The 18,038-nt window shown below is 33.3% G+C and overlaps 3 protein-coding genes across 6 annotated transcripts in view; 2 read left to right on the forward strand and 1 right to left on the reverse strand.

Annotated features, from left to right (window-relative positions):
• Nucleotides 1-10,974, reverse strand: part of LOC143085153 (exocyst complex component 1-like) — a 60,649-nt gene extending 49,675 nt beyond the window's left edge. For all 4 annotated transcript variants that reach the window (XM_076261352.1, XM_076261349.1, XM_076261351.1 and 1 more), the window contains exons 1-4: nt 10,935-10,974; nt 2,701-2,835; nt 1,876-2,009; nt 463-558 (exon numbers count right to left, since the gene is read on the reverse strand). In XM_076261352.1, coding sequence (XP_076117467.1) covers nt 463-558; nt 1,876-2,009; nt 2,701-2,824 — 354 coding nt within the window. In that variant the 5' untranslated portion in view covers nt 2,825-2,835; nt 10,935-10,974. The remainder of the gene's footprint in view (nt 1-462; nt 559-1,875; nt 2,010-2,700; nt 2,836-10,934) is intronic.
• Nucleotides 10,975-11,058: 84 nt separating this feature from the next.
• The window catches only part of LOC143085161 (uncharacterized), a 33,739-nt gene continuing 26,759 nt past the window's right edge, over nt 11,059-18,038 (forward strand). Inside the window, exon 1 of the mRNA XM_076261364.1 lies at nt 11,059-11,476. Within this exon, the coding sequence (XP_076117479.1) occupies nt 11,181-11,476 (296 nt within the window). The 5' untranslated portion in view covers nt 11,059-11,180. The remainder of the gene's footprint in view (nt 11,477-18,038) is intronic.
• On the forward strand, nt 12,638-17,910 carry LOC143085160 (uncharacterized). Its single transcript, XM_076261362.1, has 2 exons — nt 12,638-14,515; nt 16,890-17,910. Exon 1 carries the CDS (start codon nt 12,919-12,921, stop codon nt 14,500-14,502), a length of 1,584 nt encoding a protein of 527 aa, XP_076117477.1. The 5' UTR covers nt 12,638-12,918; the 3' UTR covers nt 14,503-14,515; nt 16,890-17,910.

Consider the following 18,038-nt stretch of genomic DNA (forward strand, 5'->3'; position numbering starts at 1 on the left):
TAAATTTCAGTTCTTTGCACATTTGAAATGTCTTCTATTCATCTATAATGAAATTGGTTTGATAAATATTGTTTAGAGCTGCAGTTATTTGGTTTTAAATAGATGTGTAAAAACTGCGAATATGTGTCCCCCATTGACAAAGCATCAGGAAATTTCAAACACCCTTTAATCTAATTTTTCAGATGATTATTTTCAAACAGACACCTTTTCAAGGTTAAGAATATTTTGCATTTGAAGTTATTTTCATATATAAATATCAGTATACTTCAAAAACATATAGACCTGAACATAAACTGTAAAAAACATGGAATGGTGTGGCGAAAAATGAGCACCCCACTCTACTGTGAACACTGATTTTGAGATTCAATGTGAAAATAGACTCAATTGATGTGATAGCAGTTTTAGTATGTATCTATGTACTTTTTTTGTTTAAATGGTGGTACTATACATAAGTAAATGTACCTTCCAGAGAGTGGAAAGAAAAGATTCTTTCTCTGCTACACTACTGGCACTCCATTTAAATATTTTCTCAAAATGGAGGTCAAATTCTGCTGTTTCCTGCAAAGATAAAAAAACAGTAAAATATTTATTACACTTGATTCCATAAAAGATATAACAATTTTCAATAACTTTTTAAAATGGCATTGTGAAGTTTAAAATTCTTTTCCTTCGGCAACAAAAAACAAACATAGGTCATTGTTCTGAATAGTTTAAATTTAATGCAAATCAACATTTTTGCAAAGAACTGACTATTACACTTAATATTTCTGAAAATGAAGTGTTTTGTCTTTTTGTTTTGTCATCATAACAAATATCATTATACAGCATTTTAACCCTTTCAACGCTATACACGGCATATGCCGCGACGACGTACGCCGTTCGCCACTGCTATTCGCGGCATATGCCGCGATGAAAAAGGATTTTTCATAAGGACTCTTAAACCATTCGGTTTTCATTCGGGTTCTCTCTAATTTTTCCTCGTTTGAATCTAAGATAGGCAAGGTCTCATTTGCGCTTGAAATCCCGACAATTTTTATAGTAAAATCATGCAGGAAAATAGAAGGAAAATAAAAACAAATATTTTGACAAATGCAAATGGCGGAAATCGGAAACAAGGCTGTAAATATGGAAAAATTTCAGCATTTCCTTGGCGAAACTTACAACGAGGATTAGTTAAAAGGTTTCTTGTTATCTCAATGTGTTTATTACATAAAATTCGTGTGGGAAATATGATTTGATCGATCATTACGAGACGTAGAAAAAGGGGGGAAAACGGAGGTTGACTGAAATTTTTTAGGACGGAGCTATTTATTTGTGCCACGATTACATAAAACGTTATGTATGGTACAATACGCTACGGAATCGGGCAACTGGTGTCTTCTTTACAATATGGCAGATAAAACAACAAAATAAATGAAGACTAAAAGTAGTTTTTATTCAAAATTCAACACAAATGTAATAAATTACACCTTTTACCTGTTAATTACCTGAAAACGCAGGTAACCTGATAAAAATTTCAGTAAAATAATTGCCTAACATTACAGTTCATGCTCTCCTGAGCATTTTTCATGCAATAACTTTCTCTGTATCTCATATAATAAAAAAGATACAGCAGTCTGAAAAGGAAAATACTGTTCTAATGAATGTACTAAAAAAAAATGCAGCAGCAGCAGCCATTTTTCTATTTTTTTGTGTAGCGTTGAAAGGGTTAAAGCAAGTTTTAAGCCGTATGGGTTTTGCTCATTGTTAAAGGCTGTACAGTGCCATATAGATGTTCATTTCTGTGTCATTTGGTCTCTTGTGAAGAGTTGTCTCACTGGCAATCATACCACATCTTTTTTATATGTACATATAACTGTGATCTACTATACTCACCTTATTTGTACTTTTCCCATCAACAGTTCTTAGTTCTCTCAGTAACCATGACAACTTTTTCTTATATGACTCCCCTTTGTCAGCCTTCTTCACTTGGTATACTCTTGGCTGAACAGGGGTAATATCTGTTGATACTGAAATAAACCAAACAGTACAACTCAATACTTCAAATCAAAATGACTTAATTCTATACCCACTAATTTTTCCAAAATTTATGGGTACATGCATCATGTGCATGTAAATGGTAAAATTAAACTTAGAAAAATGCATTTTTTTATGTTGAATTTTTCTGTTGAATTTTTCTGTGTAAACTTTTCATTTCTTAAGTTTGATATATGATAATTATACTTTTCGAATTTTAAAATGTGCTTTTTCACAAAACAAAAACTGAAAGAATTAGTGATTTTCTGAACTTGTACTCTATGACTTTATCAAAACATTAAAGTAAATTCAAAGAGTCTTTATATTGATCACTACTTTTAAGTTAACCATAAGCTATGATTGTCCTAATTCTAAGTTGGCTCAAAATACAAACACAACAAACATTTTTTCCATATCTCTTCGACAAACCAGGTGAATTTACAGTCCTGTCACATCACAATAAAGTAAACATAGAGCAAAATTTAAAATTCATTCTTCTGGAATTTGTCTAACTTTGCTGATCCTGCATGATATACAATATAAAAATTTCCTTTTAAATGAATGTGCAGCAAAAAACTTTTTGCTAAAAATATCTAGGTTTTTGCAGCCCATGGTCATGACGGTAATATAAATAAAACATGTATCATTATGAATACATGTATATATCTTAATTCTTTTACTTACAAACAGCACAAAGAAAACTATTTTTCTTTTTCCGTCCCACTTTTGTGACATGAACAAACGCCACCAGTTGTTCATCATTAGGTAGAAAGACGTCCCTATGTAATGTATGTTTTATGGCTGTCATTTCTGTCGTATCTGAAAAAGACAAACATTTCACTCTATAGTTTAGGCCAAACAAAATAGTATGTGTGTTTACTGTTACATGCTGACAAAAAATAGGGTAGGTAGATAGGTAGGAAATTTTTTCATCTTTAATTAACAAATTTTACATTGAGTCTATGAGAATAACAGTGTTACTGTAACAGTCATGACAGTGCTTAATAAAAAATGGTAAAAAAGAATATGTAGGGTAGGGAATAAAAATTAGGGTAGGTAGGGGTACAGTTAACACACATACTTTTTGTTTAGACTTGTCAGAACCAATCTTCTAGTTAAGATTTGGACACAGTGTTTACCCTCATTTTAGTTTTCCTGATCAAAACTGTTGAACCCAAACATTTAAGAAATGGACGTCTTTAGTTTAATTCACCAAACTCTGTACTATAATAATACTGATTCTGGTAACAGTTTATTGTACTTGTGAATTGTGTCATGTGTGTTGGAGAAAATGCCTGTTAGCTGTCGGTTTGGGTGTATCCATGGCAACAACCTGCCTTTATTTGCCATATATAAGATATTGCAAAAAGGGGGGTAAAGATGTCACATATATATATCACCAAAATTAGCCAATTTTAAGTAGAATTTCAATCTCTTGGAGGGATCATACCTATTCTGAAACTGTTTGCATATGTCTTTCAAGAAATCAAATAAAAATCATGTCTTTCCTTTCATTTTTTGGTAAAATTGATCAAAAACTTGTTGATAGCTAAATTGGTACAAATTTTATTTCAATATAACTTTCATATTTGAAAAATCCACAGGGGCCGAAAATGTGAAACCACACACCTAACCGTGTATATGCTACTTTGACCATCATCCTTGTAAATGGGTTCAAAGTCTGTGCATTAGCTAGGAAATTTAATATATAGCACAATTTTATTTCAAAGTCAATATATTTCTTACGGTTGTGATCATGAGTGTGACCCCTTCTGTAGCCATGTGAACTATAAATTTTAAATGCAATAGTATCAATCAAGCAAAGATAATGAATAAAAGAGAGACCAATTTGTATATACTAAAGGGAAACTTCATGGAAAACATCATTAATTATCGTTTTATTGCATTTGAAGGAAATTTGGATTTTGCGGCAATCAAAACTAAGATTTTTGTAGAAAATCCACACACTTTAGTACAGAGATTTTTGTTATAAAATTCTACACAATGATTACTTACTTGTTTTTTTTTCTGTTATGTGCTAGCAATTATTATACTATTTACAAAAAGTCACAAACATGAACCTTTAAATTCACAAAACACTCATTGAAATAATATAGCAGAAGAATTGTTTTCACACTGAGATGAAGGGGCAGAGTTATCAGACAGGCAAAGTAACCACTTTGGCGGAATTATCAAATTATGTGTATGGTTAGCATGGTAAGATCATATGTTTTCGTGTCATAATATGAATTTGTATCATGCATGCTTTTTCAATGGAAATTGTGACGTCACAATGCATTCTTAATAACACTAAAACCCATGAGATGAGGATACATCTTTAAACATCAATTAATTCAACCAAATGTAAAGAATGTGACTTTGTTAATTCCCCTTAATTTCAATCAAGGATTTGTATAGTATAAGTAACAGTAACCGTGTTTGGACAGATCAATAATTTATTATTAAATGGGTTTTTTTTGTTTATTTTTATTCAAACATGCTCAAATACTATGTAGCTGTTTTAACAATGTTTAATTAATGTTTAGTTATAATTTATGTATTGGATGAATGTTCATTTATTCAATATTTCTTTAAGACCGTTTTCTATACTATTAAACGAGAAGACCCCACTTTGTGTGTCGCTTCTCTTCCTTCTGCGATAAATTAATCATCATCATCCCTCTGTTTTCTATAGGTAACATGCATAGTCGCATTTGTCATCCATTCTTATGATTATTCAGATTGAGTTATTTTTGAAGAAAAACGACAAAAAAGGAGTCCAGATATTGATTCCGTCATCAGACTAACTTTTAGTCAAAGATAAGACTTCCGGTTTGAAACATGCATAAGTACAACCAATCAATCGTATGATAGATAACAAAAATGAAAAATAAACAAGCCAATCAGAGTGTTCTCCATATCATTGTGTTTAGATCGCAAGAACCACATCTCCCTTCCCTAGATCTTCCATCAATTTCTTCATTTTCAATCAACACTTGATGGACAATTGATGGAAATTTGATGGTACTTGATGGAATTCCATCCTAAACCAAAAATATCCATCAAAGGATGATGGAAATTAAAAAAAAAATTTCCATCATCATTCTTTTGATGGAAAATTTGATGGAATCTTTAACCCCTGATGGAAAATTGGATGGCATTTTTACCCTTTGATGGAAAATTGGATGGCATTTTTACCCCTGATGGAAAATATGATGGCATTTATTCCATCTGATGGTATTAAATAGGATGGAAATGAAAGAATTTTGATGGAAATTGGACTTAAACAATTTCTTTGATGGAAAGAGGGATGGTATTTGGACTCTGTCATTTTTCTTGATTGAAAAAAACTTAGAATTTTTTTCCATCACAGGTGTCAGGTGCCAATCTGTTTTCCTTTAACCTTTGTGTACAGGATGTGACATCATAAATGAACACAGAGTTTATTAACAAATTTAAATTTGAACATTCATGAACATGCAGACAAGAAGCAAAGATGTCTTCTGTCATTAACAAATTATGGATTTTACAATGGATTTAGATCAAAAGGTTCTTATTAATTCTATTGACTGGGATTGAATAGTGCAGATGTATTCTTCTGATGACATAATTGTCTCTTGGATTTAGGAAGATAAGTGTGTACACATGTTCTGGATTAAATCTTTTGGTAAGTACAATGTATTAGAATTTCCACCATTTTGAATATATGTGCATGCTCTTTTAGTTCAAAGTTAAGTGACATTTAAAATGTTTTATTAGCTTTTCAGAGTCAAGAGAAAAAAACTAGACCATAGATTTATAGAAATTATTAATCAAGAAGATGTGGTATACATGGTATAATTGCCAGTGAGACAACTATCAACAAAAGACCAAATGACACAAAAAATGTGAATATACATATCATACAATTGTGTACGACAGGAATCATATTTTGTATCATTTTAAAACATTATTTGTTTTATAAAATTATTTAGTACTTAATTCCAATAAAATAATTTTGCTATAAAATTAGAGATCTGTGGTATGACTGACAATTATACATTTATATATCCACAAATGGCAAGTAACTAATAACCTTACTTTATGTCTTTACAATGTTAACTTATTCTAATTTATCATGTTTATAATATGCTAGATTCTTTTATTTTTATTTTGCAGAATTTCCAATCAACTAATTCAACTTTAAGCATGTTAAGGACAGAGATTCCAATGGGACACTGAACTAAAAGATACACATATAGATGACAGAGAACAAATATTGTTTTATGACATCACAGAAAATGCCATATATGGAAAAAATTTCAAATTCCATCAGATGGAAAAACAGACATCAATTATCCATCAGATGGAAAATATGCCCTTAATTATCCATCAGATGGAAAATATGCCATCAATTTTCCATCAATATGAAAAAATTCCATCAAACATTTTCCATCACTGATGGAAAGTTGATGGAAAGTTGTTCCAATACTCCATCAACTTGATGGCATTTTTTCCATCTCGAAATTCCATCACGTTTTGATGGAAAATCTAGGGAAGGGGAAAAATAACCCCTTAGAGTGGACAATTATTTTTCGCGTTTATCTATATGTAAACCATGATTATACTACTTTAATCATTTAATATATAGAGACTCTCTGTATTCTGTCTATTGGTTTCTTTGATGTTTAATATTTAGGGGGTCATACCAGTTATATATTAAAATAAGTAAAACATGTCAGGAAACAAGAATGTGTCCATAGTACACGGCGGATGCAACATCGGTACTATATTTACTTAGTTTCGAGTTGATTGAACTTCAACTTCATTAAAAACTACCTTGACCCAAAATTTTAACATGAAACAGGACAGACTGACGGACGAACGAGTAGAGATTAGAGGGAGGCAGGACCTTTTTCGGGATGTCTGGATCGGGTGTTTTTAAGCTCCTGATTTGGGGATTGATCCTTACCGGAGCCAGGAATATATTTTTCTATTTCAAGATTTCAGGATATGAATTTCTTTAAATTCTGCATCTCGGGATTTCATATTTTGAAGCCCGGGATTTCGGAATCAGGACCCCTTTGACCACCCCTCAAATTAGCCTTTACGTTAGTCGGTCTTAGTCATTTATACAAGATTCATATCCTACCATTGGCATTGGCATGTTGATAAGGCTCTCAAAAGAAAAAAAGCACTGATAGATTGTCCTAAAAGCATATTTTATGAGACTAATAATGGTATATATATAACTTGCAGTTACATTTATTTCATGTTTGAAGCGGTGCAAATTCTAACTCAATCATTGTTAATTTGACTTTTACCAAAAGATGCATTGTAGCAAAGGAGAAGAATAATTGTGGTCTGAGGTCAGAAACACGGAAATAATTGAATTTAACAGAAAGGAAACAAATATCGGACTTTGGAAAAAGGGAGAGAGCTTTTGATACCTTTTATGAAATTCTCCATACATCATATCTTTTACAAAAAATCATCCTACAACAGTTCACAAGCTGTATATGCCTGATTTCGCGGGTGTGTTCTAGTATTATTTATATTTGAAAGCGATAAGTTTACTTCTAAAACCTGTTCAGGAGTTGCTTCTACATGTATGGGGTGAAGACCACACTCCACTTGTAACGTATTTATGACCCAGCAGGAACTGCCACCTTTCTTGTATATATTATATATATGTTCCGGACCATTTGAGTATTTGGACCATACGGGTATGGTCATGACCATATGGGTATATACTCATATGGTCGGGATAATTAACACTCTGTTACAGTTTACTTTTAATAATTCTAAACTTCTCATATATATATATGGTATGACTGTTCTTTAAAAAGACGCTATCATATAGGTCATTTTATTATTATATATCATGTATCTATAATACTAAAATTAAGAGGTCCAATTTGTCAGCCGTCATCAGGTAAAAACGACAAATCAAAGAATTCAACTCTATATATAACTAATATAGGACAATGGTGTAGATTAAAAATTACACCACTCCAGACCCTTTTGTTTTCCACATAATTAATATTGCCAATAATTAACAAGTTCCGGGTCTAATCCGATACCGATACCAATAGTATATTCACCTGTTAGCTATTACCTTATCTGTACGTTCCGCATTTGACAGGCGCACCACCAAACGGTGTATTTAGGATTTTGCTATATACATGGGTCATAATCAAAGGGCTGACACTACTAAATTCTATCATTGTCAAACTTTTCCCTATTGTAGCTTTATTCAGCAATCAGCAAGACTGTCTAAGATAACTAATATAGGACAATGCTGTTGATTAAAAAATACCCCATTCCTGGATAGCCTGGACCTTTTGTTTTCAAAATAATTAATATTTCCAATAATTGATAAGTTCCAGGTCGACGGGTTCAAACAGAAAGATTTGAAAGCAGAGAAAACTGTGTATCTTATAATCGACATGACTTTATCAGATGACAATACCAATTACTAAAATAAGGCTTAGGCATAATTATACTTTAATTCAGTCACGGACCCGCGATATCACGGGTGTGTACTTGTATTATAATAAAAAGATAAGCTAAATAAAAGTTAGAAGTTTCACATTGTTAATTTAACTTACTTGTCAAAACTATAATAAACATATTTTATTCTGATGGTCATTACCGATTTGTTATTACCCGTGAATGGCAATATGTCGACTTAAAAAAAAAAAATCCAAAAATTAATAAACTGGAAAGTAATTACCGTTTATATAGATTATTTAAGTTGTCTTGTGAATATGGTGTATTGCAGTCATGTTACGATATTTGAGATCTAGAGCTTCTTAAAAAAAACGTAGACATATCAGAATGGCCCACGACCTCGGTATCACTGTACACTGCTATAAAAGGCTAGCTTTTCACTCGCAAACAAAAGTTGAAAATGAAAAGGGTCATGCACAACCAAGACTTGCAAATTCAAAAAAAGCTATGATACCGTGTGGAAGTAAATGTCACCCCAAGCCTACATGCAAGAATGAAATTAGAGATGAAAACTAACTATGGCATCAATATTTAGATCTAAGGGACGACATCAAGAGATCGATGTAGGATAAAAAACTTAAATCGAATAGTTTGGGGGTGGCGGGGGGTCAACATTGCTGCAAGTTTTGTTAATCTAAAATCGATTTTACATATATCTAGATAGGTAAATCAATTTTTCCCAAATTAAGTTAAGAAGGGGGGTAGGGGGTCAGCGAAAAAACCTGTGTGAATTAAGTTTTTTATCCTACATTGAACTTTTGATGTCGTCCCTTAATTTGTACGTAGTATTTGAATTATAAAATAATACATTGTCATGTAACCATCATTGTTTTTTATCGGTTGTTTTTTTTTTTTTTTAGTAAGTTTTTGTATTATTGAAACTTTCATAAGGCCACAATTAAAAATATTTTGGTTTGCCCGAACCCTACCCAAAGGTTAAGACAGTGGGTAGGTAGGTAGGCATTTTTTTTTTCTTTTTTCAAAAAAAGAAGTTGGAAAAAAGAAGAAGTTGAAGTATAAGGTGTTTATTAGTCTTCATGCCTATCTGATTAAAAAAAAACTTCTTCAAATCAGGACAATAAAAGAATTTGAGTAGGCAGCTTTTTTCTGGGTAGGTAGGGTTTGGGCAAACAAACCTATTCTTTTTTATGGCCTAATGTCATTTTAAAAAAATACCTATATGGTCAAATACTTGAATGGTCCGGCCCGTTAATAACCAAACGAGTATTATATGCATATGGTTCGACCATATTCTTACGGTCGGACCATATGAGTATACGCATATGGTCCAAATAATCATATGGTCCGGAACATATAATTGTATTGTAACTGTATGTAAAAAATTGTTTGTATCTATGTATCTATGCAAATCAATATTCTTTTGCCTTATTCATGTAAGCTCTGTATGCCCCTTGTGGGCCCTTAATTGGAAATAAAATATGTTCTTGGGCCCTTAATTTGAAATAAAATATGTTCTGTTCTGTTCTATATGTTCTATATACATGTACCAGTTTGCAGGAACCAGTGGCAGATCCAGAACTTTGCCTAAGGGGGGGGGGGGGGGGGGGGGGATCCGCCTATGGGAACGAATCAAAGGGTGCAAAAACTCAGGAGTCAAACTTGTGTGGTGTGAACACTAGGATGTAATGGCTTTTGGGAGAAAAAGGACTTGATACCGGTTAAGGTTCATCATAACCTTTTGGCTAAAATGGCCGTATTTACACCCCAAATTTTACTCTGAGTACAGACTAACCTATACACCTGCAACAGTTTTAAGGGATGGCAGGAACTAGATATATAAATTTTAAATGCATTTTATGTTTCAGAAAATTATAAACTTTTCTAGATTTTGCTATCCATTTTTTTCGTTCCTGCAGAAGGTGCAAAAATAAACTAAGTAGTGAAAACGATTGAGAAGCTCCCCTCATATAATCAATGTTGTGAGTAGTATTGATTTAAATGGACAATAGATGGACAATAGACACCTGTAAACAATAGGTGATTTAACAGGTTTAAACTGTGTAACTGAGTGGACCGTATCAAATGAAACTCGGGTGTTTGTTTATTTTGCTATCTTCTGCAGACTGGAAAAAAAATGAACATCAAAATCCAGGTAAGTTTTTAATTTTCTGAAACGTAGACTTCATATAACTTTTATATATCTAGTTCCTGCCATGCCTTAAAACTTTCCTGGATGTACCAGTTTGTCTGTACTCATAGTAATTTTGGAGGTGTAAACACGGCCATATTTTTCAATTCCTTATGATGAACCTTAATTACATGTGTATCATCCTAAAATATAAGTCTTAGCATAAACAAACTGCAGCAACTTCACCCTCCCACTTCAGATTTTTTTTTAATTACTTAGCAAATTTGTTTTAGTTGCGAGTTCGACAAGAATGAGATTGAAATAAAAAAATGATTACTTCTTTAACAGATAAGATGTGATTCCACTAACTTCATCTATGATCTAAAAATTCACCAAAACAAAAAGTTGACATTAATTTCCATCCGGAAATAGGATTCTGCATGACATCCGCTTCCGGTTTTATCTTGTTGCTTGGTGCGCGTAAACACAGGTGTTTTTTTACAGAAAATTTTGTTTAATTAAGTTAAGTATTTATACATGAAATTGCTGATGCCGTAAAAAAAGAAATAACAAAAAGTTAACAATGGCTACGGGTCATATTCTCCCGGGCTATGGAAACCCTGTTACTAATTTGAGAAGAGCAAAAACTGCAACTTTGCCTCTTGACAAGGCTAAACTGAGGGAGTTTGCATTGTACAATAATCCAGGTCCAGATCACAATGAATTGTTAAATATCAGAAATGAAGCAACTCGTATTTGGTCAGCTCAAGCACGCCATCCAACAACTTACAATTCACATTTTGAAGGAAAATTCTTAGATGAAGCAACACAATCACGTCCTTCATCCAGATGTAGACGAAACAAGCCACATCCACGTCAGTAAGTTAAATATTGTAGAATGCAAAATCTATAATATATATTTATTCTCAAATCAAACATTGTAAATCATGTTTCTGCTGTGGTATGATTTCTTATCATAAATTATGAGGTATATCTTCTTCTTCAATCTTTGTCGTGATGACAGAGTAATCTCTCTTGTAAATTATCCTCTCTTGTAAAATAATTATCACAATTGTAGTTTCTCCTTTGTACTTATATATTGTAGGTGGCGCTTTAAAAATATTATAGAATTATTGTATGAAGTGAAATAAATTTAAAAAATGGTTTATTAGGTTATTGAAATGGCATGAAAAATTAAAAATATAAAAAATTTAAAGAAATTTGTATCAAATTATCCACTAAAACGGTTTGTTTCCTCTATGTACTCCGCTAATAGTTGATTGATATTTTCTACATTTGGCAAATTGATTGTTAATAAATTGTCTAGATCTGTTGGAATTTGTCCTGTTATGAAGTATATTTGATGAAATAATTTGTCTCTGGCATCTGAATACAGGTCACATTCAAAAAGGTAGTGTTGTACATTTTCTTTTTGTTTGCAGTGATGACAGGTTTCCGTGTCGATGTGCTGGTTAATTATAAATTGGTATGCATTTAATTTAGAATAACCTGTTCGTAAACTGTTGATTATGTTGTACATTTTTTTTGACGGGAAGTCTTTTTTAACTTTATCTTTAACTTCAGGATGAAATCTGAAATAGTGACGTCCAGTATCACTATTTTCCCATCTGCGTTGCCATTTTTTTGTAACAGAATTTCTGGCTGCTTTTTTTACATCTTGTTTTGTAAACACTATATCATCAACGGCTAGTGTTTCTGCTTCTTTAGCAGCTTCTTTTGCCAAGGAGTCTGCCTCGTCATTTCCTTTTATGTTGGCATGTCCTGGTGTCCAGTTTAAGTTTATTAAAAATCCATGTTCGTTTAAATTTTTTATTTTCCCTTTGATTTCGTTAATGGTTTGATGATAGCTGTCACTTTTCCAATTGAGAGTTAAGATACCTAATGCTGTCTGACTGTCCGAAAATAAAGTTAAAGTATTAATTTGCTCTTTTGAAAAAGATTCTATGTAATCCAGAACCATTTTTATTGCTATAAGTTCAGCTAGCAAGATTGATCCTTTGTTAGAGACAGGTCTTTTTAATTTTATATTAATTCATAATACTTACGTAATTGGAAATTACATTAGGATTATCTCCCCCTAATTAGTATTCACACCGCCGATCGCGCTTTAAAATATCAATAAAGCGCTCAGGTATATCGACTCCCACCACGCATGCGTGATTCCCCAGTCTTCTTCTTCGGCGAAAAGTGTTCACACGCTTTATTTTTTCCTCACGGAAATGTAACTTTTTTGATTTATATATCGTGTATTTTCATAGTTTAATTTTAAGTTTTTGAGATAGACGCTTTTCATTGTCAACATGGCAGAAGCTTTCATTACGGCCATTAATTCGGCAAGTGAAGAAGCAAATTCTCCTAAAGCTACTCCGTCTCGCTCTGATAATAAAAACGAGAAATCGTCAGGTAAACAGACCGGAAGTCGTAAAAAGACGACAAGTAAGTCTCGTAAAGCTAGCAGCACGTGTGCTAAAGAAGTATCAGAGGAACCGGAGACAATGTCAACAACAGGTTTGTCTGTAAACATAGAAAATGAATTGAGGGCAGAAATTTCTAGTGTCAAAGAGACTGTTAATTCGGTGAATTCTCGAATGGACATTTTTCTACCTCTTTTCGAGAAGTTCGTTTCTCAAACTGTCACTTCAGGTGGACAAATAGAAACGGACAGAGAAATTGCCACTTCAGGTGGGCAGAACATTTCTCAGGACTCGAGGGACATTGCCACGTCAGGTGGGCAAAATTCTCTCAGACATGCTAGTGTTGCAAATCATGATAATGACATTGATGATGCAATTTCCCTTCAACCAGATAGAGACGAAAGAAGGGGTCTTGATTTAGATTTAGATTCTGACAATGAATCCCAACATTCTTCTGTGAAAAACAGTACACACAACCGTTTTCAGAGATATTCGGTAGTTGATAAGGACTCTCTTGATACTGAAAATGTCAGTAGAGATATCCTTGGTGACATTTTTGGTGAAGATGCCAAAACTAAACCAGACAAATCTGAAGCTGGTATTGTTCTGGATCAAAGTCAGATTAATATTTTGAATCAATCATGGCACTGTGATAATCCTTTATTATTGTCAACTTATAAAGAGGAATATAGGGCTAGTTTTCCAGTGAGTGATAAATCAGCTGATATTCTTAACTTACCAAAACTAGATGACATTACTCAAACTTTACTGTGTAAACGACATGGTCCTAATGCTGGTAAAGCTCATAATAAACTTTTTTCTAAACCAGAGAAAATTTTTGAAAATATGGCTTTCAAAGGTCAGTCAGCAGCTAGAATGGGTTTGATTATAACGGCATACATGCAACAAGCCTTGGGTTCATTAATGGAAAAACTCAATGATTCTGAACCAAATATTGATTTACTTGTACAAATGGTCAAAGACATTTTTGCCATGTCAGTGAAATCTATGGATCAAACAGCTAGAACAGGTGCATTTCATCATCTGATCCGTAGGAAAGCTACTTTGTTAGATACAGGTCTAGAGGACATAACTGAGCTTAATGATAAGTTTTTATCTCTTAAATTGTCAAGTGATGGTGTTCTTGGGAAAGATTTTGAAGAGAAACTGAAAAATCGTTCAGAGACAAACAAACAAATCAAAGATTTACTACCAGAGTTAACTCGTAAATCAGCTACCTCAACTTCAAGTTTTAAGAGGAAGAGTGCTATCATTCATACTAGCCAAGACACTAATGGTCCTAAAGTAGCTAAAAATGACTTTTCCAATTTTCGTATTCCTAAGGTAGCAGCTAAACCTAGTGAAAACAAAGGTGGATTTAAACCTAATTTCAGACGCTTTGGTTCTGGTAGAAAAGAGGCTGATGGTGAAAAGAAAGGTTCTTTTCGTGGCAATGGTAGATCTAAATGACTACAAAAAGCAGGTAAATATTTTATGTCAGAATCCAGAGATACCTGTAGGAGGTCGTTTAAAACTTTTTTGGCAAAATTGGGCAAAAATAACAAACGACAGTTGGGTTTTAAAAATAATAAAAGAGGGTTACAAATTGGAATTTTCGGGGAAAATCCCACAAACAGGAATAAAGAAAACAAATGTTCCTGCGAAAGATTTACCTATTCTGTTAACAGAAATAGATCAACTTTTTGGAAAAAACGCTATAGAAAATGTACCTGTAAAAGAAAAAAACTACGGTTTTTACAGTACGTTTTTTCTAGTACCAAAAAAGACAGGCGATTTGAGACCTGTCATAAATTTAAAACCTCTGAACAAGTGTCTCCAGAAAAAACACTTCAAAATGGATTCTCTAAACAGTGTCTTAAACTTAGTACAAAAAGGAGATTGGGCAATTTCTCTAGATCTGAAAGATGCTTATTTCCACATACCAATTCACGAAACACACAAAAAGTATCTAAGATTTTGTGTCAACAATCAGTGTTACCAATTTCGGGTGCTGTGCTTCGGTCCAACATCAGCACCACGAATTTTCACAAAAGTGTGTTCTGTAGTGGCAGCTCATTTACGAGCCCAAAATATTCGTCTAGCAACTTATCTAGACGATTGGTTTTTGCTAAATCAGACCAAAAAAATGCTGATTTCAGATCGAGAGAAAACGCTAAAACTCCTAACAAATTTAGGATTTGTAGTAAATCTAGAAAAGTCAAGCCTAATTCCAACACAATCAATAACATACATAGGAGCACTGTTTTCTCTAAAAGAGGGAATGGTTCGTCCTACATCAGAAAGGGTGTCAAAACTCCTTTCTGCAGTAGAACTTATCTTAAACAAGCAAAATCAAGCAACAGCAAGAGATTTTCTACAATTATTAGGTATTATGGCTTCATGCATAGAATTAATTCCAAATGCAAGACTCTTTATGAGACCAATTCAGTTACACCTCCTTTATCATTGGAAACCAGTTTGTCAAAATCTAGGAATAAAAATTCCTTTTTCGAAACATCTAAAAGGTCACCTCAGATGGTGGTTAAAAATAGAAAATTTGGTCATAGGCAGATCAATAACACCTTGGGAAACGTCAATAACAGTAACAACAGACGCATCAAATTCAGGGTACGGAGGTCACATCAACAACAGTCTCATAGTTCAGGGTACATGGTCAGTAGAAGAAAAACTTCTCCACATAAATTCTTTAGAAATGGAGGCAGTTTTTCTAACTGTAAAACATTTTCTCCCAAATTTGATAAACAAAAATGTTCTTATTCGGTCAGACAATTCAACCGTTGTTCGTTACATAAACAAACAAGGAGGCACTCGTTCTCCTCAGCTGTGTATGAGAACTTGGAAACTTTGGCAATTAGCGCTAGAAAATCAAATTTTTCTGAAAGCTGCACACATTGCAGGAAAAAAGAACATTCTAGCAGACCATTTAAGCAGGGTAAAAATTCAACCAACGGAATGGTCATTAAACAAAGAGATAACACATGCAATGTTTCAGATTTGGGAGACACCTCACATAGATCTTTTCGCCTCTGCGAAAAATCGACAAACACAGATCTATTGCTCCTGGAACCCAGACCCTCAGGCTTATGCAATAGATGCTCTAACAATTCCTTGGAACAACATGTATGCATATGCTTACCCTCCAATTTGTCTAATACCAAAAATACTACAACACATGACAAAGTACAATTGTCAGTTAATTCTAATAGCCCCACATTGGCCGCGCAGACATTGGTACACAAATCTTCTGAAGTACATAATAGATTATCCAAGGAGCCTGCCAGTCAGGGAGGATCTATTACACCAGCCAAAAACAAACATATTTCATCCAAATCCAGCAGTATTCAATCTGACTGCATGGTTTTTATCGACAAACAGTTTAAAGAGAAAGGTTTTTCTAAAGAAACTAGAAAATTACTCAGAGCCTCATGGCGCTCTGGGACTCAAAAAGATTACTCTGTCAAATTTCGAAAATTCAATAGCTGGTGTAGTAGACGGGAAATTGATCCCTATAGTGCCTCTTTGACGGAGGCGGCTGAGTTTTTGACATATTTATTCTCAGAAGGTCTTCAGTATAGAACCATAGCTGGTTATAGATCTATGTTATCCTCATTCCTAGCTCCAATTGGGAAAATTCCAGTAGGACAACATCCTTATATAACTCGTCTTATAAAGGGTGTTTTTAACTCGAGACCTCCAAAAGTAGTGCTTTTACCTGAATGGGACTTACCCTTAGTTTTAAAAAAATTAAAACGAGCACCTTTTGAACCAATGAAACATGCTCATTTGAAGTTTATTTCTTGGAAAACTGCATTTTTAATTGCAATTACTTCTTTCAGGAGATGCAGTGACTTACAATCTTTGTGTATTGGAGAAGAGTCGATTGTTGTGCAGAAGAAAGGAGTGACTTTTGTTCGTCATGGACTATCAAAACAGGATAGACCAAAACATTTTGGCAGCAAGATTTTTATTCCGTCTTATCAATCAGATAAATTATTAGATCCGAAGCGTTCTATTTATTATTATTTGAAGAAAACTGCACCTTTTAGAAACTCCGACAGTGAGTTTGAGAACAAGTTGTTTTTATCTTTTATTGAACCGCATAAACCGGTTACATCACAGACTATTTCGTCTTGGATTGTTAATGCAATTAAATGTGCTTACAATGAAAAAGACAAAAAATTTCGTGCTCATTCTACAAGAGCCTTGGGCCCATCTTGGGCACTTTTTAACGGCGCATCTGTGAAGTCTATTATGGACACAGCAGACTGGACAAAGGAATCAACCTTTACTCGTTTTTATTTACGTCACATAGATGTTGAAGTTTTAAATTCTGTGTAAATAAGAATTATGTATATATATGGAAGAAAATTCTGAAAAAAGAAAAAAAAAAAGGAGAAAAATTTATAGAAAATGGAAGAAAAAATTTTAACTGTATAGTGTTGTGTTATTTATATCTAAACTGATGTGAAGAAAATACAGTATACAAAGTACAGAAAGATTCTTCAGCTGTGGATAGCTTAGAAATCTCCTAATGTAATTTCCAATTACGTAAGTATTATGAATTAATATAAAATTGGGAAATTTGTTCTCAAATTTTAATTTTATGATAGAATAATACTTACGTAATTGGCTCCCACCCACCTCCCCTTTTGAATCTTTTTTGGTGAACACTTTTCGCCGAGAGAGACTGGGGAATCACGCATGCGTGGTGGGAGTCGATATACCTGAGCGCTTTATTGATATTTTAAAGCGCGATCGGCGGTGTGAATACTAATTAGGGGGAGATAATCCTAATGTAATTTCCAATTACGTAAGTATTATTCTATCATAAAATTAAAATTTGAGAACAAATTTCCCAATTTTTCTTCTTTATCATTAATGTAAATTATAGCTCCTGCACCGCAGGGGCCTGGATTTCCTAAACATGACCCATCTGTAAAAGCAACTGCTGTGTTTGGTGTTTGAGATTGGAGTTGTTCCGAGAT

Source organism: Mytilus galloprovincialis, chromosome 8, assembly GCF_965363235.1.
Source record: "Mytilus galloprovincialis chromosome 8, xbMytGall1.hap1.1, whole genome shotgun sequence".
NCBI lineage: Eukaryota > Metazoa > Mollusca > Bivalvia > Mytilida > Mytilidae > Mytilus > Mytilus galloprovincialis.

Excerpts from the sequence above, each read along its gene's own strand:
- LOC143085160 (XM_076261362.1), top strand. The coding sequence starts at position 12,919 with ATGGCAGAAGCTTTCATTACGGCCATTAATTCGGCAAGTGAAGAAGCA.